Raw genomic sequence first — 24,977 nt, forward strand, 5'->3', positions numbered from 1 at the left:
GTGCTGGAGGGGGTCAGGCCACACCTCCTTGTTCTTCTCTCTGTACACTGTGCCACATGGCATACAAGAACACTGCTGCACATCAACACTGTGTTCTGTGGTTACAGATCCAGGCAGTCTTTGGCTGACTGCGTATGGTGGCGCAATGCTCCAAAAGATGGCATGCCATAGGTCTCTGTCCTTCACGGAAGCAGCAAGGTCCTCTGTAGTTAATTAAAACGGTCAACAGTGTCGTTTAGTTAATTAAACCGGTCAACAGTATCTTTTAGTGCATTAAAACAGTCAACAGTATCTTTTAGTGCATTAAAACAGTCAACAGTATCTTTTAGTTAATTAAAACGGTCAACAGTATTTTTTTAGTGCATTAAAACAGTCAACAGTGTTGTTTAGTTAATTAAAACGGTCAACAGTATTTTTTTAGTGCATTAAAACAGTCAACATTGTTGTTTAGTTAATTAAAAAAGTCAACAGTGTCGTTTAGTTCATTAAAACAGTCAACAGTGTCCTTAAGATCATTAAAACAGTCAACAGTGTTGTTTAGTTAATTAAAATGGTCAACAGTGTCGTTTAGTTCATTAAAACAGTCAACAGTGTTGTTTAGTTAATTAAAATGGTCAACAGTGTCGTTTAGTTCATTAAAATTGGTCAACAGTGCAGTGGACTTCTAGAACTCACTCTAATGAAGCTGCAACGATCCAAAACACCTTTCAGATCTCTTCAGCTCTTCTCCTTCATTTATAAAGTCCATAGAAAGCTCAGGTTTCTGTATTTTACTTGTCTTCTTTTGTTCACTGAGATGTTTATCTTGACAATGTCCTCCTTTCTGCCTAACAGGTCACAGGGTGACCCAGGGAATGAAATGACAACATTTCTCTGAATGTCCTTACATAATCGCACATTCAGACAAGCGTGTCTCTGAATATTGCATACACTACAACAAACCACTATTTATGTTGTAGCTGTAAAGTCTCTGAATATTGCATACACTACAACAAACCCCTATGAGACATTAGCCTGACAAGACTGAGCCATAATGCTCCACTGACCTACCTTTAAGGTAGGAAGAGCATTCTGCTTGACCTATACAGTGTGTCCACCTAGTGGTCTCCAGAAGAATGGCAATGCAATATTTACAGAGAGACAGGAATGAATTCTATGCCGGATTGTTACTATTATCATCAACCAAAGAAAAAACTAGATGCCTACCTTCATAACTATGTGTAGGGGAGAGCAGCGACAATACTAACATGTCCCAGTGAAAAATCCCCACACTACACACTTAGGTTTACTCTGTAGTGTAGGTTTACTCTGTAGGGTAGGTTTACACTGTAGGGTAGGTTTACTCTGTAGGGTAGGTTTACTCTGTAGGGTAGGTTTACACTGTAGGGTAGGTTTACTCTGTAGGGTAGGTTTACTCTGTAGGTGAACATCACAGTAGTAGAGGTATACAGTACCTACAGAGCATCTTCAGATCCAAAAGCGTCAGTCACCATTCACAGCAGGGTGTCCTCGATGTAGTCAGGGTCCTCAAGGGTCTCCAGACGTCTCTTGCAGGCATCCAGAATTTTCTTCCTGGGCCCCAGGGGGATGTGGATGCTCTTGAGGTCCTCGTCCGAGCACAGCAGCAGCGCCTCCAGGTCAATCTTCTCCCGCCTGAAGACGGTGAGGAACTCGCCCATGGTCTGCGCAGCCAAGAACACCTCCAACGGGCTGGTCACGGCCTCGCAGTCATCATCCAGCCCCAGCTCCACCTCGTCCCAGGGAAGCTCCTGGCGGTTCCTTTCCTGGAGGCTGCGGGCACTGCCGATGCTGTCCCCCCCATCGTCCAGGCTGGGCGAACGCCGCAGCCGGCTGCGCAGCCGCACGTTGGCGCTGCCTGCCCGTTCAGTTCCTCCGCTGAGGCTCCCCTCGTCACGCCCACCGATGCCGAACAGGCCGCCACTGATATAGTTGCGTCGGAACACCATGGTTCCCAGACCGGGCCGGTTGAAGAGAGAGTCGTGGCCCGAGTCGGTGCTGACCTCAGAGTATTCCATGTCGGGCCGGTAAGACAAGTCCGGCTCGCTGATGGCACGAGAGATGGCGTCGTCGTTGGCGTCTCCGTGGAATATGTCTCGGAGGTTGCCGCGGCGCCCTGCGCGGTCCCGAGGGCCGACATAGGTTCCCTGTTTAAGGAACATGACATCGTTGCCCAGCTGGAGGCCCGAGAGGGAGCGCACGCTCTTCCTGCCGTCCTCGTAGATCTTGAAGGTCCCGTCCCCTTGCTTCCTCTTCTCCAACCTCTTCTGGATCTTGGTCTTGCCTCGGGTTGTGGCGTGAAGAGTAGCCTGCAGGGACAAAGAGCAACACAGGCTTCAACAACTAATTATACAGGAGCACACATCTCAAATTTAACAGATGACAAATGTTTAATGTTGGAGTGTAATGTCCCTTTCATTTTCAACATGGTGTAGAAAATTATAGACTGCAAATAACTGTCATTGTATCCTCTCCTTTCTCCACTAATGGGAAATGTTGGTGTTCCAACTGTTGTGCATGTGAAATGATACAGCAGCAGACATAACAGATAGGGAGTTTCACATGCACAACAGTTGGAACACCAACATTTCCCATTAGTGGAGAAAGGAGAGGATACAATGACAGTTATTTGCAGTCTATAATTATGTACACCATTAATTAAAGAGACATTACACTCCAACATGAAACATTTGTCATCTGTTAAACTTGAGGTAAGTCCACATCCCAGGTCATTCATTTTATAGATGCAGCTTTGTACTACAATCCTAAATGAAGGGAAAAGAGAAGCACCATATTATTTCCTGATGTGCTGTGTTCATCTTTCCCATGTATTCATTTAGCTTGAGGCATCATATAGCTGGAGCTACACAACCAATGGCGTGGAATGTGCACTCATCTTGACATTGGACTATTTTTATGTTCTGAAAACATCTGACAAACGTTGGTTTTGGAGTGGAATGCCCCTTTAAATAAATATTCAAAAGGCATAAATGGCTGGATGAGGCTGTACTGTACTGCCCTAAGAGTATGGCACACTGTCACACCCTGATCTGTTTCACCTGTCTTGTGCTTGTCTCCACCCCCCTCCAGGGGTCTCCCATTTTCCCCTGTGCATTTATACCTGTGTTTTCGGTTTGTCTGTTGCCAGTTTGTCTTGTCCCGTTAAGTCCTACCAGAGTGTTCCTGTGGTCTAGTATTTCTTAGCCTTCCCAGTTCTGACCTTACTGCCTGTCCTGATCCTGCCTGACTCTGATTTGGGAGAAAATGGGAGACACCTGGAGGGGGGTGGAGACAAGCACAAGACAGGTGAAACAGATGTGGGTGTAACACACTGACAGTGGTGTTTAGGTGGTGCAGCTTGTACTGACCTGAGAGTATGGCACACTGACAGTGGTGGTGTTTAGGTGGTGCAGCTTGTACTGACCTGAGAGTATGGCACACTGACAGTGGTGGTGTTTAGGTGGTGCAGCTTGTACTGACCTGAGAGTATGGCACACTGACAGTGGTGGTGTCTAGGTGGTGCAGCTTGTACTGACCTGAGAGTATGGCACACTGACAGTGGTGGTGTTTAGGTAGTGCAGCTTGTACTGACCTGAGAGTATGGCACACTGACAGTGGTGGTGTTTAGGTGGTGCAGCTTGTACTGACCTGAGAGTATGACACACTGACAGTGGTGGTGTCTAGGTGGTGCAGCTTGTACTGACCTGAGAGTATGGCACACTGACAGTGGTGGTGTCTAGGTGGTGCAGCTTGTACTGACCTGAGATTATGGCACACTGACAGTGGTGGTGTCTAGGTGGTGCAGCTTGTACTGACCTGAGATTATGACACACTGACAGTGGTGGTGTCTAGGTGGTGCAGCTTGTACTGACCTGAGAGTATGACACACTGACAGTGGTGGTGTCTAGGTGGTGCAGCTTGTACTGACCTGAGAGTATGGCACACTGACAGTGGTGTTTAGGTGGTGCAGCTTGTACTGACCTGAGAGTATGGCACACTGACAGTGGTGGTGTCTAGGTGGTGCAGCTTGTACTGACCTGAGAGTATGACACACTGACAGTGGTGGTGTCTAGGTGGTGCAGCTTGTACTGACCTGAGAGTATGGCACACTGACAGTGGTGGTGTCTAGGTGGTGCAGCTTGTACTGACCTGAGAGTATGGCACACTGACAGTGGTGGTGTCTAGGTGGTGCAGCTTGTACTGACCTGAGATTATGGCACACTGACAGTGGTGGTGTCTAGGTGGTGCAGCTTGTACTGACCTGAGATTATGACACACTGACAGTGGTGGTGTCTAGGTGGTGCAGCTTGTACTGACCTGAGATTATGACACACTGACAGTGGTGTTTAGGTGGTGCAGCTTGTACTGACCTGAGAGTATGGCACACTGACAGTGGTGGTGTCTAGGTGGTGCAGCTTGTACTGACCTGAGATTATGACACACTGACAGTGGTGGTGTCTAGGTGGTGCAGCTTGTACTGACCTGAGATTATGACACACTGACAGTGGTGGTGTCTAGGTGGTGCAGCTTGTACTGACCTGAGAGTATGGCACACTGACAGTGGTGGTGTCTAGGTGGTGCAGCTTGTACTGACCTGAGAGTATGGCACACTGACAGTGGTGGTGTCTAGGTGGTGCAGCTTGTACTGACCTGAGAGTATGACACACTGACAGTGGTGGTGTCTAGGTGGTGCAGCTTGTACTGACCTGAGAGTATGACACACTGACAGTGGTGGTGTCTAGGTGGTGCAGCTTGTACTGACCTGAGAGTATGACACACTGACAGTGGTGGTGTCTAGGTGGTGCAGCTTGTACTGACCTGAGATTATGACACACTGACAGTGGTGTTTAGGTGGTGCAGCTTGTACTGACCTGAGAGTATGACACACTGACAGTGGTGTTTAGGTGGTGCAGCTTGTACTGACCTGAGAGTATGGCACACTGACAGTGGTGGTGTCTAGGTGGTGCAGCTTGTACTGACCTGAGAGTATGGCACACTGACAGTGGTGTTTAGGTAGTGCAGCTTGTACTGACCTGAGAGTATGGCACACTGACAGTGGTGGTGTCTAGGTGGTGCAGCTTGTACTGACCTGAGAGTATGGCACACTGACAGTGGTGATGTCTAGGTGGTGCAGCTCGTACTGACCTGAGAGTATGGCACACTGACAGTGGTGGTGTTTAGGTGGTGCAGCTTGTACTGACCTGAGAGTATGGCACACTGACAGTGGTGTTTAGGTGGTGCAGCTTGCGGCTCACTGAGCTGCTTGTGTAGCTGGAGAAGCTCATGGCGTCTGACATGGACTGCTCCGACGCCGCCTCTTTGTGGAACTTGCGCTCCATGCGCTTGTGGTGCTTCCGCTGCAGCTTCACGCACTCCTTAATCCTCCTCTCAGCCTCGCGGAAAGCCCGCTCCTTCAGCTTCCCCACCAGCTTGGGGTTGAGGGCCGACTGCTTGGCGGCGATGGAGTCCAGGTAGCGGACACAGTCCATGTGGCTCTTGGTGGCGGCCATGTCCAGGGGCGTGTGGTAGTCGTTGTCCAGGCACCACACGTTGGCACCGAAGGACACCAGGAAGGACAGGCAGGTGTGGTGGCCGTTGGCGGCCGCCAGGTGGAGAGGTGTGTTCCCCCATATGTCACACTTATCAGGGTTGCCTCTGCAGAACAAGAGGAAGTACAGACATCAGCTGAAAGAAGCAACGGGCATATAGCACACATATGGCATCTATATTAGGAAGTCTTCATCCTATTATGGACCTTGTACACATAGTCCTATGTATTCATCCCAGGTCTATGTAAAACTATTTCAAATACTTAACTGCGCTGGATTTTGATTTTTTCCCCAGAACAAATGGAGTAGTCCCAAATGTGAAAATATCAAGCTATATCTAATGCACCATAAATACGTGCTCTTAGTAAACAAGATACTTTTTTGTTTTCCTCTGACCTGTACTTGAAACATCAATTTTGCTACGATGTCAAGACTGAAAAATCCCTAACTCTTTACAGTGCCAAGACAGAGGTGATGATGCTGTTACAACAAGTCATGCTGTTCTGTTCCAAAGGCATTCAGTAAGTGCTATCTGTGAGTAATGTGAACCAGGAGAAGGATAACCCACTCTCAGATACTCCTAAACATAGCAGGTACCTTGTGAGAAAGCCCATGATGTTTTTTAATCATGATTTCAGCACTGAGATCTCATCCATGGGCTGTTCATCGAATCTTCATAAATCATGTTTAACCTTACATCCCAGTACCCTTTAGCACTGGTAAATCTCAACAACACCAGCAGCAACAACAGCACAGTAAACCAAATCTTAATGACACCAAACAGATGGCAGATACACAAGTTATGAGATGAACAATACCACCGTTTGGACCTGCTGTCATTACGTTTAGAGGATTTCTCTGGCTTCTCCATGCTTTCCATTCCCCTACCATCAGCCTACCATGACCCCATGGGCACCTCAGCCTCCACTAGGACCTACACCTCTACACTACAGTCGGCCTGTAACACAACCACCACTACACTAACCAGTGTCTTGTTTCAGTGGAGGCCCGGGCTGGTCGGGCTGCACCTGACTCCAGAGCGTACTACCGGGGCGTGCATACCTGGTGATGTCATGCTGAATTCCTTCAGTCGAGCAGCATTGGAGCTGAGTTTTCCCAATGTAGGGACAGTACAGATGACTTAACTTCACTAATATTTGTTTAGGGTGGAGGGGCAGATTTGACTTCTAATGTGTTCCAAAAGAAATTGATAACATATCACAACGTGATTTGTATTTCAGTTCTATTCCCAGGAAAAGGGAATTTTTTTACAGGAATTACATGAAAGGTGAAATCCTGTTTACCGCCAGATTGTACTTCAATTTATCCTTTCAGAGGTTTAAATATTAACAGGAAGTTCCTCTTTATTTAAAGGCAGTGTATAAACAGCTGTCAGATTTGGAATGGTTCCGGATGGTGTTACACTAACCCTATTGCTGATCTTAAAGGGGAAGTTCAGGATTTTACAACTTGATGTTAGATGGTTCCTCACCCTGAAAGTAGTCTATGGGCCAGGAGAAACTTTAATCCATGGTTCTTTTTGAAATGTATACATTTTATTTAACCTTTATTTATCCAGGTGAGTCAGTTAAAAACCCTTACACTGGTGGGCATTGGCCTATATGGCTAGGGCTAAATGAAATGTTTTCCTCAGAGGAAATATGGAAAGCATATGCATAATCATGGTAGCAATTAAAAGGGAACCGTTTGGAGATTATGGGACAATTATTAGACTAAAGGTGAGGACACAACAGTTCACCTGACACAAGACTGAATCCACTGTTGATTTAATGTGATTTTTCTTTTTACATTTACAGCACTTTTTACTGCATTTGTTTATAACTAAATCAGAAAATACTCTGGATACATTCAGTAACATGATAAGAATATTCTTTGAAAATGTGGGGTATGTGCAACATAAGAGAAAAGAATGACAAGGGTTTGAGTTAGAGGACTAACTGGTGTTTCCAAGTGGCCACACACCTCTCCAAAGTGTGAACAGTTCCTAAGTCATTTCAATGCACTTCTATGACTCAAAGAGTCTTCACTATAAGGTGTTCTACAGCCAACATGAGAAGCTCAATTCTAAAATATGACATTACAGTGTTAAGGCTTTCACAAGGCAATTCAGAGCAGCAGATCGGAATTATTTTGCACATAGAATGGAGTCATGAGTGCATTTAAATGCGTGGTCCACGGCAAATCTTTGTCCCAATACAACAAACATTATCTCATTCTGTTCAGAACAAACCCGAGGTATAACACCATGTCATCTTGTAACTGTACATCAGTGTTCATAAACGTTGACACTGTATATTACATGAGTTTTATGATATGGAAATGTGAAGTGCACATGTATACAGCCACTGCGTTACCTTATAGGCCCTTATCAGAGTTCAAAGCTGCCTGTAAAGGACTACAAACAAATTCTTATTTACAATGACGGCCTGGCCAGTGACGACTAGGAAGTGCGGTGCAATAAATCAAATAACAAAACATTGAAATCACAGGACAAGACAGACATGACAACACAGAAGGACAGGGACATGTGACAACACAGAAGGACAGGGACATGTGACAACACAGAAGGACAGGGGCATGTGACAACACAGAAGGACAGGGGCATGTGACAAACACAGAAGGACAGGAACATGTGACAAACACAGAAGGACAGGAACATGTGAAAACACAGAAGGACAGGAACTGAGGGGTCACCGTCTAAATCTTATAGGAACTCGGGTCACAGTCTAAATCTACGAATGGAGGGGTCACAGTCTAAATCTTCTAGGAACTGAGGGGTCACAGTCTAAAACTTCTAGGAACTGAGGGGTCAGTCTAAATCTACGAATGGAGGGGTCACAGTCTAAATCTTCTAGGAACTGAGGGGTCACAGTCTAAATCTTCTAGGAACTGAGGGTCACAGTCTAAATCTTCTAGGAACTGAGGGGTCACAGTCTAAATCTTCTAGGAACTGAGGGCTCACAGTCTAAATCTTCTAGGAACTGAGGGCTCACAGTCTAAATCTTCTAGGAACTGAGGGGTCACAGTCTAAATCTTCTAGGAACTGAGGGGTCACAGTCTAAATCTTCTAGGAACTGAGGGGTCAGTCTAAATCTACGAATGGAGGGGTCACAGTCTAAATCTTCTAGGAACTGAGGGCTCACAGTCTAAATCTTCTAGGAACTGAGGGCTCACAGTCTAAATCTTCTAGGAACTGAGGGGTCACAGTCTAAATCTTCTAGGAATTGAGGGCTCACAGTCTAAATCTTCTAGGAATTGAGGGGTCACAGTCTAAATCTTCTAGGAACTAAGGGGTCACAGATGTACACAGAATGATAGAGAACAATGGAACAAATATACTTCATATTGGGTAGGGTTAGCGTCTGGAAGGGTTAGGGTCTGGTAGGTCTAGGTTAGGATCAGGTAGGGTTTTATTCATTTTTTTATTGAACCTTAATTTAACTAGGCAAATCAGTTAAGAACAAATTCTTATTTTACAATGACAGCCTACCCCGGCCAAGCGCCACCCTATGGGACTCCTGATCATGGCCGGTTGTGATACAGCCCGGGATCGAACCAGGGTCTGTAGTAACGCCTCTAGCACTGAGATGCAGTGCCTTAGACCGCTGAACCACTCGGGAGCCCATAAGGGGGTCAGGTTAGGGTCAGATAGGGTTAGGGTGTGGTAGGGTTAGGGTTAGGTAGAGTGTATTCTACTTTTACAGAGAGGTTAGGTATTATTCAGCACTTTTCTATTGCTCGAGGATTCGTTGACAGGCCGATTGATCGAAAAGCGAATGCGTGCTGTTTATCATAATCAGTGAGAGATAGGTACAGTACTCATTTAGTGTAGTAAATGTTTTATAAGCTGAATACCGTGGGAATTCCTAGAACTAGGGTTGTTATCAGTTACTTTATCATCACACTGTCTAAGTAGACCCGCCATTGTGTTACCTTGTGTGCATTTTCCCTGAACAAAATGGTGAGATGATAAAGCCCATCTTGCTTCTCTGGGGATCCCTTGCATGTTGAACTGTAGATGACATCCCCATAGTTAAGCATGGGGAAGATCATCTGTAGTAGTGTCAACCGAGCAGAGGGGTGAAAGAGGTCCTGTTACAACAGGGTCAATCCATTTGAAATCAATCACTTTTTTGACAACACCCCCTTTTGATTTGAATGAAACCTTCCATACATATTAGCCCATTGTAGAAGTGATCAAAAAGTGACTCTTTTGACTTGAATACCAAAACATTCAAGAGATAAAGGTGCTCAAAGTTGACCCATGTTGCAGACCCCACCATACCATGAGACATCATGTCTTCATCACTGGAAAAGATCAACGGTTGAGATAGATATCTTTTAAAAGATTACAAACAGGGTTGTCAAACTATTTGATCATTTCTTGAAAAGAATAATGTTTTTATAAAGTATATCATTTTTAAACCTTAATACATGTTGTGTCTCAACCGATGGAGGCACAACACAGAAACCTCAGATGATGTAAAGTTGAGTCTAAGCTACAACATATGCAAATATAAAAAGAAAAACGGAGTTTACGAGTGTTTTAGATAATTAACGTTAAATTAAATGTAAAAAATATATATATATTTCTCCATCCACTTCCTTCATAATTTCAGCCAATCACTTTTCCTGGCATGTTTTCCATCTGATCCTTTAGATTGCTGCTGCCTATTACTATGATAAATCACATGGCGAGGATGTTTGCTATCAAGCTATTAATGTGCATAATATCTAACAACTGGAGCAAGGCTAGTAGGGCTGACCCCAATTAGTCGATGATCGATTGTTTGGTTGATAGGCTGTTGGCCGACCAAGATTTATTTTAGTCGAGCAGTAGCATATATATATATACTACCACCGTTCAAAAGTTTTGGACACTTAGAAATGTCCTTGTTTTTGAAAGAAAAGCACATTTTTTTGTCCATTAAAATAACATCAAATTGATCAGAAATACAGTGTAGACATTGTTTTAATGTTGTAAATGACTATTGTAGCTGGAAACGGCAGATTTTTATGGAATATCTACATAGGCGTACAGAGGCCCACGATAAGCAACCATCACTCCTGTGTTCCAATGGCACGTTGTGTTAGCTAATCCAAGTTTATCATTTTAAAAGGCTAATTGATCATTAGAAAACCCTTTTGCAATTATGTTAGCACAGATAATTGTTAGCTAGCTAACTCTCTTTCCACAGCTAGCAAAATATTTCTTGCTCATATGATTTGAAAAACGAATCATCAGGAGTAGGCAGCGCCTTAAGTGAGTAAACTGAGATATGACTAAGGAGTTAATCAGGGCAATTTGTCCATAAATAGACAGGTATTTACCTCCATGGTTGCAGGATCTTGTCTATTTTTACAAGTTTTCTATTGAAATTCATTGTGGAGAGCTGTCACAAGCATCGAAAGGATTAGACCAAGGCGCAGCGTGTATAGTGCTCATCTTCATTTATTTTAAGAGAACACTTAAACAAAATAACCAAACGACAAACAGTTCCGTAAGGTACACAGACTATACGGAAAACAACCACCCACAACCACCCTAAGTATGGCTTCCAATCAGAGAAAACGAAAGACACCTGTCTCTGATTGGAAACCATCCTCGGCCAAACATGGAAAACGAAGCATAGAAAATGAAAACTAGAACAAAATCTCCTAGAACCAAAAAACCCAAAACACACAAAACAATCCCCCTGCCACGCCCTGACCATTCTACTATGGCAAATGACCCTTTTCACTGGTCAGGACGTGACAAGAGCTCATTTATATATTTTGTGATATGAATACCAAGTATGTCTACTTCACCGTAAGCCCATTTTAAAGGTAAACTGCAGGGTAATGTAAAAATATTTTTTTTTTATGATACAATACGTAATATTGTACACTTATCATAATTAGGTTTTAGTCCAGAGAGTCCAGAAAAGTTATCTAGATCTTCAATGAGACATTGCAGGGATCTAGCTTGCGGACTTAATATAAAACTTGAGTCATCGGCATACATGGTCACCTTTGTTTTTAAGCCTTGGATTTGTAATGTATGAAAAGGGTTGTATAAATCTAAAGGGATGCTGTCAAAAAGTGGTTGAATTCAAATGGATTTACCTGATATAAAACCCCAAGTCTGTCATTTTCCAGTTTTCTTTAAAAAGCCATTAGAACCTTCACTAACATTAGCCACAGGTAGCTAGATAACAATCAATGGAAGTGATAGGGGCAACTGTGAACTGTTTTTAAAAAAAGGTTCCAGATGACCTTTAAGCAATAATTGAGTTTTCTTCAGTTGACTTTCCAACATAAATGCTTTAACAGACAGGATTTGACCTCAGTCGTAGTATCCCTATATACTGTAGCATTAGTCCTCCAACAGGCTTGATCAATATTTGATGAGCTGCAGGTGCAGCAAGCATTGCACTGGTCACAGAGGCTAAGGATACATTATTGATGGACAAAACTGCAAGGTTTTCACAGACAGCGGAGAAGCTGTGTGCCTGCCACGCTAGTCCCAACCAGAGCCAGGATTAGCACCTTCTCACCAGTCTGACCTTGATTTCTTGTGTGACCGACCCGGGTCTCGTGCGCAACACAACAGTTTTAGCCCAATGAGTTAAAGGCATTAGCTAGGAATGCCAGCAGATTAACACCTCACCTGCCTGATCCTGACCCCCCCCCCACCCGTGAGAACGATCAAACTTCAACCCCAGGTCTGCTAAGCTCCATATGGCTGTCTTGGCCCACTGAGCTAAAACCTAGGTATTAGCTAGGAGAGCCATAGGATTAACCAACTCCTAACTCGCCTGACTTTAATTTCTTCCTGCCCTGATCTGACAATCCACACTCTTAGAAAAAAAGGTTCCAAAAGGGTTCTTCGACTGTCCCCATAGGATAAACCTTTTGGGTTCCATGTCGAACCCTCTGTGGAAAGGGTTTTACATGGAACCCAAAAGGGTTATAATTGGAACCAAAAGGGTTCTACCTGGAATCAAAAGGGGTTCTTCAGAGGGTTCCCCTATGGGGACAGCTGAAGAACCCTTTTTGGTCCTAGATAGCACCTTTTTTTCTCAGAGTGCAGGGTTCAAACACATTACTGTGTTACTTAGCCTTCTGAGCTAAAGCCTCTGCATTAGCTTGGGGAGCCAAATTATTAACATTTCACCTGCCCAACCCTGGTTTCTCACTGTCTAGTGTTACCTACAAGGGTTCAAACTGGGTCTTCGGAATTTATCCGTCTCCTCTCTAGTCTGCCAATTTTAGTGTCTTGTTTTGCATGTGTAGTCTTGTCTGGGACATAAGACAAAGGTGGTCTGGGAAGTCTAAATCTTCTAGGAACTGAGGGGTCACAGTCTAAATATTTTAGGAACTGAGGGTCACAGTCTAAATCTTCTAGGAACTGAGGGGTCAGTCTAAATCTTTTAGGAACTGAGGGGTCACAGTCTAAATCTTTTAGGAACTGAGGGGTCACAGTCTAAATATTTTAGGAACTGAGGGTCACAGTCTAAATCTTCTAGGAACTGAGGGGTCACAGTCTAAATCTTTTAGGAACTGAGGGGTCACAGTCTAAATCTTTTAGGAACTGAGGGGTCACAGTCTAAATCTTCTAGGAACTGAGGGGTCACAGTCTAAATCTTCTAAATCAAATAAAGGGTCAGGTAGGGTTAAAGCCACGTAGGGTTAGGGTTCGGGTCAGGTAGGGTTAGGGTCCGGTAGGGTTAAAGCCACGTAGGGTTAGGGTCAGGTAGGGTTAAAGCCACATAGGGTTAGGGTCAGGTAGGGTTAGGGTCAGGTAGGGCTAGGTTTAGGATCAGGTAGGGTTAGGGTCAGGTTTAGGATCAGGTAGGGTTAGGGTCAGGTAGGGCTAGGTTTAGGATCAGGTAGGGTTAGGGTCAGGTAGGGCTAGGGTCAGGTAGGGTTAGGATCAGGTAGAGCTAGGGTCAGGTAGGGTTAGGATCAGGTAGGGCTAGGGTCAGGTAGGGCTAGGTTTAGGATCAGGTAGGGCTAGGTTTAGGATCAGGTAGGGCTAGGTTTAGGATCAGGTAGGGCTAGGTTTAGGATCAGGTAGGGCTAGGGTCAGGTAAGGTTAGGGTCAGGTAGGGCTAGGGTCAGGTAGGGTTAGGTTTAGGATCAGGTAGGGCTAGGGTCAGGTAAGGTTAGGGTCAGGTAGGGCTAGGGTCAGGTAGGGTTAGGTTTAGGATCAGGTAGGGCTAGGGTCAGGTAGGGCTAGGGTCAGGTAGGGCTAGGGTTAGGATCAGGTAGGGTTAGGGTCAGGTAGGGCTAGGGTCAGGTAGGATTAGGGTCAGGTTGGGCTAGGTTTAGGATCAGGTAGGGTTAGGGTCAGGTAGGGCTAGGGTCAGGTAGGATTAGGGTCAGGTTGGGCTAGGTTTAGGATCAAGTAGGGTTAGGGTCAGGTAGGGCTAGGGTCAGGTAGGGCTAGGTTTAGGATCAGGTAGGGTTAGGGTCAGGTAGGGTTAGGGTCAGGTAGGGTTAGGGTCAGGTAGGGTTATGGTCAGGTAGGATTAGGGTCAGGTAGGATTAGGGTCAGGTAGGATTAGGGTCAGGTAGGATTAGGGTCAGGTAGGATTAGGGTCAGGTAGGATTAGGGTCAGGTAGGGTGAGGATCAGGTAGGATTAGGGTCAGGTAGGGTTATGGTCATTCTGTTCTATTAAGAATATGTATCACAGTTTAACTTTTGAGTTACAAGAGTACTTTTCTTCATTAAATCTTTATTTGTCAAAATGCAAATAAAGATTTTTTTCTCTCATTTTGGATTATCAGCGTCTTTTGGTGCTCCTTTTTTGTCCACTCCTGGTAAATGTTTTGGGGTGCAAATGTATGTGCAAAGGGGACTCAAAGGGTCAAGCGCTTAAAGGACTATGTCACAAATGCCTGGGCCTCTGGGCAGACGAATCTCAAATAAATCTAAATATCAGTGCTATTATATAATATCTGCCAATTACTAGACACTTTATCCAAAGCCACTTACATTCATGCATACATTTTATGTCTGGTCCCAGGAATCAAACCCACCATCATGGCATTGCACACGCCATGCTCTACCAACCGGTCTACAGAGGACCATGCTCTACCAACCGATCTACAGAGGACCATGCTCTACCAACCGATCTACAGAGGACCATGCTCTACCAACTGATCTACAGAGGACCATGCTCTACTAACTGGTCTACAGAGGACCATGCTCTACTAACTGATCTACAGAGGACCATGCTCTACCAACTGATCTACAGAGGACCATGCTCTACCAACTGATCTACAGAGGACCATGCTCTACTAACTGATCTACAGAGGACCACGCTTTACTAACTGATCTACAGAGGACCACGCTCTACTAACTGATCTACAGAGGACCATGCTCTACTAACTGGTCTACAGAGGACCATGCTCTACTAACTGATCTACAGAGGACCATGCTCTACTAACTGATCTACAGAGGACCATGCTCTACTAACTGATCTACAGAGGACCATGCTCTACTAACTGGTCTACAGAAGACCATGCTCTACCAACTGGTCTACAGAGGACCATGCTCTACCAACTGATCTACAGAGGACCATGCTCTACCAACTGGTCTACAGAGGACCATGCTCTACCAACTGGTCTACAGAGGACCATGCTCTACCAACTGGTCTACAGAGGACCATGCTCTACTAACTGAGCTACAGAGGACCATGTTTTACTAACTGAGCTACAGAGGACCATGCTTTACTAACTGATCTACAGAGGACCATGTTTTACTAACTGAGCTACAGAGGACCATGCTTTACTAACTGATCTACAGAGGACCATGTTTTACTAACTGATCTACAGAGGACCATGTTTTACTAACTGAGCTACAGAGGACCATGTTTTACTAACTGATCTACAGAGGACCATGCTTTACTAACTGATCTACAGAGGACCATGTTTTACTAACTGAGCTACAGAGGACCATGTTTTACTATCTGATCTACAGAGGACCATGCTTTACTAACTGATCTACAGAGGACCATGCTTTACTAACTGAGCTACAGAGGACCATGTTTTACTAACTGAGCTACAGAGGACCATGTTTTACTAACTGAGCTACAGAGGACCATGCTCTACCAACTGATCTACAGAGGACCATGCTCTACCAACTGATCTACAGAGGTCCATGCTCTACTAACTGATCTACAGAGGACCATGCTCTACCAACTGATCTACAGAGGACCATGCTCTACCAACTGATCTACAGAGGACCATGCTCTACCAACTGATCTACAGAGGACCATGCTCTACTAACTGATCTACAGAGGACCATGCTCTACTAACTGATCTACAGAGGACCATGCTCTATCAACTGGTCTACAGAGGACCATGCTCTACCAACTGATCTACAGAGGACCATGCTCTACCAACTGGTCTACAGAGGACCATGCTCTACTAACTGATCTACAGAGGACCATGCTCTACTAACTGATCTACAGAGGACCATGCTCTACCAACTGGTCTACAGAGGACCATGCTCTACTAACTGGTCTACAGAGGACCATGCTCTACCAACTGGTCTACAGAGGACCATGCTCTACTAACTGGTCTACAGAGGACCATGCTCTACCAACTGGTCTACAGAGGACCATGCTCTACCAACTGGTCTACAGAGGACCATGCTCTACCAACTGGTCTACAGAGGACCATGCTCTACTAACTGGTCTACAGAGGACCATGCTCTACTAACTGATCTACAGAGGACCATGCTCTACTAACTGGTCTACAGAGGACCATGCTCTACCAACTGGTCTACAGAGGACCATGCTCTACCAACTGGTCTACAGAGGACCATGCTCTACTAACTGATCTACAGAGGACCATGCTATTTGATGATACATAATGGCTATTATGCAATTACAGCTACAGTTGTTAGACATTACATGATTTTACACATCCCTCACTCTTTTCTGGGCACCTTTTACTGCAGGTCATAACCCAATAATAACACATGATAACCCCTGTTCACTTAGAATGGAATGGAATTGAAAAGGGCTCTGGACACTGTCCTCAGTATCCTGACTATGCTTGTTGTTACATCATAGAATGACAGATTGTTGCTCCCTACTGCTACTGTTTCACTATCCACTATAAATCCACTGTACATCCACTATAAATCCACTATAAATCTGCCAGGCCTGTATTTCAGCTGCAAACCCAATAAAGTTGTCAGACATTGAAATGATCTCCCTGGATCTCAAGGGTGCTGCTGTCTAGTAGTCACTGATGTTGTGAGAAACTATGGTGACTATTAAAGTATTTTTAGTACCAAATGTCACGCACACTTTTTCATGGTGTTAGAATTGCTGTTTATCATAATCAGTGAGAGATAGGTACAGTACACATTTAGTGTAGTAAATGTTTTATAAGCTGAATACCGTGGGAATTCCTAGAACTAGGGTTGTTATCAGTTACTTTATCACCACACTGTCTAAGTGGACCCGCCATTGTGTTACCTTGTGTGCATTTACCCTGAACAAAATGGTGGAATGCACAGAGGACTAATGAACCACATCAAACCTAATTGGGCATTTGCTGACAGTATATTTGTGTTCCTGAAATGCACACAAGGCCCACTTAGTCTGTGTGAGAGAACGAGAGATCGGACTATGCCTGGCAAAGCAGACACACTGACAGAGAGAGAGAGAGAGAGAGAGAGAGAGAGAGAGAGAGAGAGAGAGAGAGGACACAGATAGAGAGGGAGAGAGAGAAGACAGAGAGAGAGAAAGAGACAGGGAGAGACAGACAGGGAGAGAGCGAGACAGAGAGAGCGAGATAGACAAAAAATTCAACCAAACACATTTGGCCCTTTCACTGCTTGAATACCTCGGTCCCATGACATTACCCTGGCACACACAGAAAAAACATGATGAACAGCCTCAGTGATTGAACAAAAAGGACACCTGACCTTTTCGGCAATGGGAGCTTATAGCTTATTAAACATCCCTGCAGGGTGGCTGAACGACCTTAAAGGGATCTGTGGGTGGTGGAAGATGGCCTTCCATGGCCCATGCACCACACCCCCTTCTCGTGTTGGCCTTGGCAGTTGCCAGGCCCTCAGTACTAGAGTGTAAAAGTCTAAGACCCCTGCTGTGTTCGGCCTCTCCGGCCTCATGAGGAGAAGCTGCCGGTCCAGCCCTAAATTGCCAGCCCTCCTCAACAGAGCACATGCTAGTTCCCTCCATCATCAGTGTGGTATAGTCTCTGTGCCACTTTGAGTCAGAAGGCTGCCACCCTGCTCTCCAGGTCCATGAGGCCTTGTCCCCCCTCCTGGACAGGCAGCAGACCGCCGGGGGCGTTGAGAACGGTCAATGTATGTCATAGGGAGGATGCCATCAAGTTGTTGATGATCAGCACCCTCCCTCTGTACTTGGTAGAGGAGCCACCTCCACTTCGCCTGGCTTCGACACCACCACTTGTGACACTCCCTCCCAGTTCTTCCTGACCCACCCCTCCAAGCCCAGATACACCCCAAGAATATTGAGCCCTTCACAGACCCACTGCAACCCCCCCTGGAAGCTGCCCTGTCCCTCCATTACCCACATAACAGCGCCTCACTCTTGCCCCAGTTTATCTTAACCGAAGACGCCCCCTCATACACTCTCAAACTAGACCCCGTAGGTCCTGCTCATCCCTAATCATCTCTGAGACGTCATCAGCGTATACTGATACTGCTACACCTGTCCCCAACCCTGTCTGGCACACACACTGCCCACAGCCTCCTGTGTAGCAGGCCCAGAAGTTCCTCAATAGCAAGCGTGCATAGCTGCCCCAATAGAGGACATCCCTGGCAAATGTCCCACCCTACCCAGACTGGTCTACCCAGACTGGCCTACCCAGACTGGCCTACCCAGACTGGCCTACTCAGCCCCCCCCCCCCACCCACCTTCACCCCCACCCACCCACCTTCACCATACATGAAGCCCCAGCATATATTTTAACACAGGCCACAAAATTCTCCCCACAACCAAAAGCAGACAACAAATTGAACAGATATTCATGGTCCATTCTATCAAAGGCTTTCTATGGAAGAAGGTCCAAAGATCACATTCTAAAGCCTTAACAGTATTTTGACGTCCGGATGAAAAGTGTGCCCAAAGTAAACTGCCTGTTACTCAGGCCCAGAAGCTAGGATATGCATATAATTGGTAGATTTGGATATAAAACACTCTAAAGTTAATAAAACTGTTAAAATAATGTATGTGAGTATAACAGAACTGACGAGGAAACCCCGAGGACAAACCATCCCCCCAAAAAAAATTCAGCCTACCTCTGATTTCAATGGCTGGAACTTTTATTATAAGGCGAAACCCTCCCAAATTGCAGTTCCTAGGGCTTCCACGAGATGTCAACAGTCTTTAGAAAGAGTTTCAGGCTGGTTTAACCTCTTGACGTTCGCCTAGGATAGGGGGCGCCACAGCGCATTTTGAAAAAAATTTGTGCCCATTTTAAACGGCCTACTACTCAAACTCAGAAGCTAGGATATGCATATAATTAATACTTGTCGATAGAAAACACATTGAAAACATATTACATTTTGTTATGCTAATGGCGATATGATTTTTGGCTGGATGTCCGTCCCGTATGGCCGCACAGGGGTTAAAGAAAAATTTGCTAGAAATTGTTGTTTTTCTAGGTGGCTCCCATTTTGGTTGTAGTGTTTCCAAGCACGTGAATGAGAGCACGTTCTTTGGTATTTTCCTCCGGTAAAGACAATAACGATTCTCCGTCTTAAATTTGATCGATTATTTACATAGTAGGGTACCTAAGGTTTGATTATAAACGTTGTTTGACTTGTTTGGATAAGTTTATTAGTTAACGTTTGGGATTCATTTTGTATGCATTTTGATGGAGGGAAATCAGTGGATTATTGACTGAAGCGCGCCATCTAAACGGAGTTTTAATGGAAGGACTTTATCGAACAAAAGGACCATTTGTAATGTAACTGTGACCTTTTGGAGTGCCACCAGAAGAAGATCTTCAAAGGTAAGACATATATTATATCGCTATTTCTGACTTTCGTGTCGCAACTGCCTGGTTGAAATATGGGTTTCATGTTTTTGTGTGCGGGGCGCTGTCCTCAGATAATCGCATGGTTTGCTTTCGCCGTAAAGCCTTTTTGAAATATGACACCGCTGGATTAACAAGAAGTTAAGCTTTATTTTGATGTATAACACATATATTTTCAAGAATGTTAAATATTTGAATTGAGTATTTTGGAATTTCGCGCTCTGCAATTTCACCGGATGTTGGCCACGTGGGACGCTACTGTCCAACGTACCCGTAAGAAGTTAACAGACCCAGCAGGTCCCTGATTCTGAACAGATTGTCTGTGATTGAGCATCGTGGTACACAGTACATTTGGTCCTTGTTTACAATAGAGCCCCAGTGGGACTTCAGTCTGTTAGCGAGGACCTTGGCAAAGACCTTATAGTCCCCACAGAACAACGCTAGAGAGAGAGAGAGAGAGAGAGAGAGAGAGAGAGAGAGAGAGAGAGAGAGAGAGAGAGAGAGAGAGAGAGAGAGAGAGAGAGAGAGACCCCCAAACTTTTGCCAATTAACCACTTTGCTAATGGGCTTCTTTCGCTGGACAGGAAGGGAAACCAGGTCAGCCAGAAACACACTGGAGAGAGCTTTGTTAACTGGTGCTTCTCTGATCAATTGTATTAGTATATAATTTTCCCTTTATTTTGGCATACAATATATCTCAGTATTTGTATTATTTCATACAGTCTTTAAAAAAAATCTTTATCAAGGATGCCATAAGTTTTGAACCTGACGTTATCTAAACAGGCTCATTGGCCACTGGTCATTTGCACTGATTGTCCCAAATTAGATGTATTCATTTTCTATCCTGAATAGAAACGCATTATACTTTACACGTTTTTACTGAAAGAAGAAATAGCATGATGATGACATGTGTGATGAGTTGTCCATTGTTGCATCACATAACTCTGACCTGCACAATAACCAGTAAAGGAACATTCTAAATCTAGAATTCTAATCTCACCGTCTGATGTTCTGATGTTTTTTCAAGAAGCAATGTTAAGCTGAGGAGAGGATACAACAACAGCCTTAACTGATCATGGTAGGCTTCCTTTTTTGGCAAACATTTATGTTGCTAGGATATGATTAGAGTATTATGACACTTTTATGCTTAATTGAAAAACAGTGACATAATAACTAAGCAGTAGCTTGCTCATTGGTTAATCTATAGTTGGAGCCAGTAGTTCCTCCACAAAGAAAGTAGGGCGAGGCCAAATCAATCAATGCACATCATCACGTCAACAAAACATTTTTTTGATCCAATGTGATATTTTTGGGGGGTATTTGGAAGTTTTATTGACAGATATAGAATATGAGATGAGTGATACAGCAGTTGTCATAGGCGTCGTAAGGATCGGACCAAGGCGCAGCGGGTAAAGTGCTCATCTTCTTAATTTATTAAAGTAACGTGAACACTTAAACAAACCGACGAAACAGTTCCGTAAGGCACACAGGCTATACAGAAAATAACCACCCACAAAACACAAGTGAAAACAAACCCCACTAAATATGGCCTCCAATTAGAGACAACGACAACCAGCTGCCTCTAATTGGAGGTCATTGCCAAAAACCCAACATAGAAATAGAAAAATAGATATACACATAGAAATAGAAAATATAGAACATAAACAAAAAACACCGAAACAAACACCCCCTGCCACGCCCTGACCAAACTACAATGACAAATAACCCATTTTACTGGTCAGGATGTGACAGTAGTGTACAGAGTGACTGGTAGAACGGGGGATTGAACCGCTGCCTCAGGGCACTGCTAGGGGCCCTATGTGACTTTAAATGGCACAAAGTCTGGAACAATCTAACCTACTCAGTTAATAGTCTATCAATGGAAAGGTTCATGATTAAACTGGTCTACCCAGCTAGGCTATATCCTCGTGGCTGACCCTAGCTGTGCCAGTCAATATATGTCTGGGGGTATTTGGGGAAAAGGAGAAGGCAATTTTTGTTCTAACCAAATGAACAATAGATATATTATTTTCTATTCTATTCTATTCTATGATATTCTGTTCCATGATATTCTATTCCGTGATATTCTATTCTATTCTGTTCTATTATATGATATTCTATTCTATGATATTATATTCTATGATATTCTATGATATTCTATGATATTCTATTATATGATATTCTATTCTATTCTATGGTATTCCAAAACACAGAAAATATATACTGTCCAATAAATCTACAGGAAATATTCACAGTCGGTAGGCCTCTCTACAGTATACACTATTAGTCTGGTCAGTGTGGTGGTGGTATTGGTGACCTTTTACTTGTTTACCCTGAGCCAAAACAGTTCATTCCTATGGAACAAACATACATGACTTCAATAAATCCTCACTGACCACCACCTAGGCATTATGGGTGTGGCTAACCTGCCACAGACAAAGAACAAACTAAAGACCAGTAGACTACTGTTACTTTATTTATCCTGCATCCTGAATCAGTCAGTAGGCTACTGTTACTTTATTCATCCTGCATCCTGAATCAGTCAGTAGGCTACTGTTACTATATTTACCCTGCATCCTGAATCAGTCAGTAGGCTACTGTTACTTCATTTATCCTGCATCCTGAATCAGTCAGTAGGCTACTGTTACTTTATTTATCCTGCATCCTGAATCAGTCAGTAGGCTACTGTTACTTTATTTATCCTGCATCCTGAATCAGTCAGTAGGCTACTGTTACTTTATTTATCCTGCATCCTGAATCAGTCAGTAGGCTAATGTTACTTTATTCATCCTGCATCCTGAATCAGTCAGTAGGCTACTGTTACTATATTTACCCTGCATCCTGAATCAGTCAGTAGGCTACTGTTACTTCATTTATCCTGCATCCTGAATCAGTCAGTAGGCTACTGTTACTTTATTTATCCTGCATCCTGAATCAGTCAGTAGGCTACTGTTACTTTATTTATCCTGCATCCTGAATCAGTCAGTAGGCTAATGTTACTTTATTTATCCTGCATCCTGAATCAGTCAGTAGGCTACTGTTACTTTATTTATCCTGAATCAGTCAGTAGGCTACTGTTACTTTATTTATCCTGCATCCTGAATCAGTCAGTAGGCTAATGTTACTTTATTTATCCTGCATCCTGAATCAGTCAGTAGGCTACTGTTACTTTATTTATCCTGCATCCTGAATCAGTCAGTAGGCTACTGTTACTTTATTCACCCTGAATCAGTCAGTAGGCCACTGTTACTTTATTTATCCTGCATCCTGAATCAGTCAGTAGGCTACTGTTACTTTATTTATCCTGCATCCTGAATCAGTCAGTAGGCTACTGTTACTTTATTTACCCTGCATCCTGAATCAGTCAGTAGGCTAATGTTACTTTATTTATCCTGCATCCTGAATCAGTCAGTAGGCTACTGTTACTTTATTTATCCTGCATCCTGAATCAGTCAGTAGGCTACTGTTACTTTATTTATCCTGCATCCTGAATCAGTCAGTAGGCTACTGTTACTTTATTTATCCTGCATCCTGAATCAGTCAGTAGGCTATGCTCTCCTCTTTCATGTGTTATTATGGCACACCCCTCTAGCACTACTGGTGCTGCACCTTGCTACTGAACTTACTAGCCCTACCTAATGTTACATACCTTTAATACTAGCCCTACCTAATGTTACAGACCTGACCTAATTATACAGACCTGACCTAATGTTACAGACCTGACCTAATGTTACAGACCTTTAATACTAGCCCTACCTAATGTTACAGACCTGACCTAATTATACAGACCTTACCTAACGCTACAGATCTTACTAGACCGGACCTAATTCCTACAGAGGTGTTGCGTTCCCTAGGAGAATATACATAAACTACACAGAGCACTGCATGAGGGGGTAGGCTAGCTAGTATAGGTTGGCTATAGAGTAACTATTTAACACAGGGGGAACTTTACCTATCGTATCTATCCATGATAAGAGTGCGCATCAATACTTCAATGTCTACCAAACACAATATTATTAACCACACGAGATATGGACACTGTATCTATCCTTAGTTACTGCACGAGTTGAGCAAAAGGAATACAACATTCCACACGTGACGAAAAGTACATTTTCAGTTCTTAAAAGCCTACTTACCCTCTGCCCACGATAAGTCGCAGAGCCTCCAAGTTGCCATGATAAGCGGCCCATAACGTCGGTGTCATGCCATCTTCATCCGGCGCGTTCAAGTCCTTCCGCGTAGCCTCTTTCAGCAGGTCCAGGTAGCCATCCCGGGCCGCCTTGTGATACCTGTCATTCATGGTATCAACGGGCCCTCGACTCCATTGCTCTCGGTCGTCATCTACCCATCTCTCGGTCTAAATGGCAGGCACCACAGGCTAGAGTTCCACTGCCAGCATCCGCCTGTGTTTCATTGTAAGCAAGCGCCGTGCCTCTGGTCCGGAATGTTATTGTGGCGTATGTCGTTGCAGTGACGGCCGCGCGAGCCGAGAGGGAACGCGCATTTGGTATCCAGGGGCTGTCGCGGCAGGGCTGTTGTTAGGTTGTCTGATCCACAGTAATATCATTGTTCTGGTCTACATGATGTGCACAAAATGCACGGAGCCTAATATAAATGTGAATGAATATAGAAAAATAAAGAAAAAAGCTTGGAATACATAGGCCTTCTTTAAAAATAACTTCAAGTTCAATATTCATATTCTACACATGCAGCCTATACACTCTTAGAAAAAGGGTTCCAAAAGGGTTCTTTGGATGTCGCCATGGCAGAGCCCTTTTTGTGTCCTGGTAGAACAATTTTGGGTTCCAGGTAGAACCCTTTTTGGTTCCATGTAGAACCCTCTGTGGAAAAACCAAAAAGGGTTCTTCGAAGGGTTTTCCTATTGGGACAGCCAAAGTACCATTTGGTGTTCTAGATAGTGCTTAGGATTGTAGGTATTAATTTCCAATAGCCATTTAGAGTCCGTTGAAATGTTGATTCATGCATAGAACGACATAACATTTGATATGCTTTTAAACGTTTCATACGCCATTATAAATGTAATGTAATGTAATGTAATGTAATGTAATAAAGGCTCATACACGCTTATAAGAAGTTATACCTCATTATAACAGCAGTCTGCCAGTGTTACTGAACAGACCATCATATCCACTGACTCATCATTAAAGGTGTGATGGTATGATTTAAGTTTTGATGAGCACATCACAATATGATGAGCCATGTTGTGACAGTGATATACTAAAATGTTAAACGGTGTCTTTCTAAGCAGAAGCTTGTTATACGTCCACATGAGTGTTCTTTTGATAAATAATTAAAAACACTCCCTATGTGTGGACATATAACAGAGCATGTTGTTT

The 24,977-nt window shown here is 44.0% G+C and overlaps 1 protein-coding gene across 2 annotated transcripts; it reads right to left on the reverse strand.

The window, feature by feature from the left end:
- Nucleotides 1–787: 787 nt before the first annotated feature.
- On the reverse strand, nt 788–24,101 carry LOC106606395 (Usher syndrome type-1G protein homolog). Of its 2 annotated transcripts, none has more exons than XM_014202560.2 (3): nt 23,757–24,101; nt 5,220–5,673; nt 788–2,327 (listed from the first exon to the last, which is right to left on the reverse strand). In XM_014202560.2, exons 1-3 carry the CDS (start codon nt 23,918–23,920, stop codon nt 1,494–1,496), a joined length of 1,452 nt encoding a protein of 483 aa, XP_014058035.1. In that variant the 5' UTR covers nt 23,921–24,101; the 3' UTR covers nt 788–1,493. The 2 variants fall into 2 exon arrangements, with proteins under 2 accessions (XP_014058035.1, XP_045575772.1); XM_045719816.1 differs by lacking the exon at nt 23,757–24,101 and adding an exon at nt 20,621–20,702.
- Between the last annotated feature and the right edge of the window lie 876 nt (nt 24,102–24,977).

Source organism: Salmo salar, chromosome ssa06 (assembly GCF_905237065.1).
Source record: "Salmo salar chromosome ssa06, Ssal_v3.1, whole genome shotgun sequence".
Classification (NCBI taxonomy): domain Eukaryota; kingdom Metazoa; phylum Chordata; class Actinopteri; order Salmoniformes; family Salmonidae; genus Salmo; species Salmo salar.

Excerpts from the sequence above, each read along its gene's own strand:
- LOC106606395 (XM_014202560.2), bottom strand. The coding sequence starts at position 23,920 with ATGAATGACAGGTATCACAAGGCGGCCCGGGATGGCTACCTGGACCTG. Across the intron at positions 5,674-23,756 it reads CGACTTATCGTGGGCAGAGG|AGGCAACCCTGATAAGTGTG; the intron begins GTAAGTAGGCTT and ends CTTGTTCTGCAG. Across the intron at positions 2,328-5,219 it reads TCAGTGTGCCATACTCTCAG|GCTACTCTTCACGCCACAAC; the intron begins GTCAGTACAAGC and ends TTGTCCCTGCAG.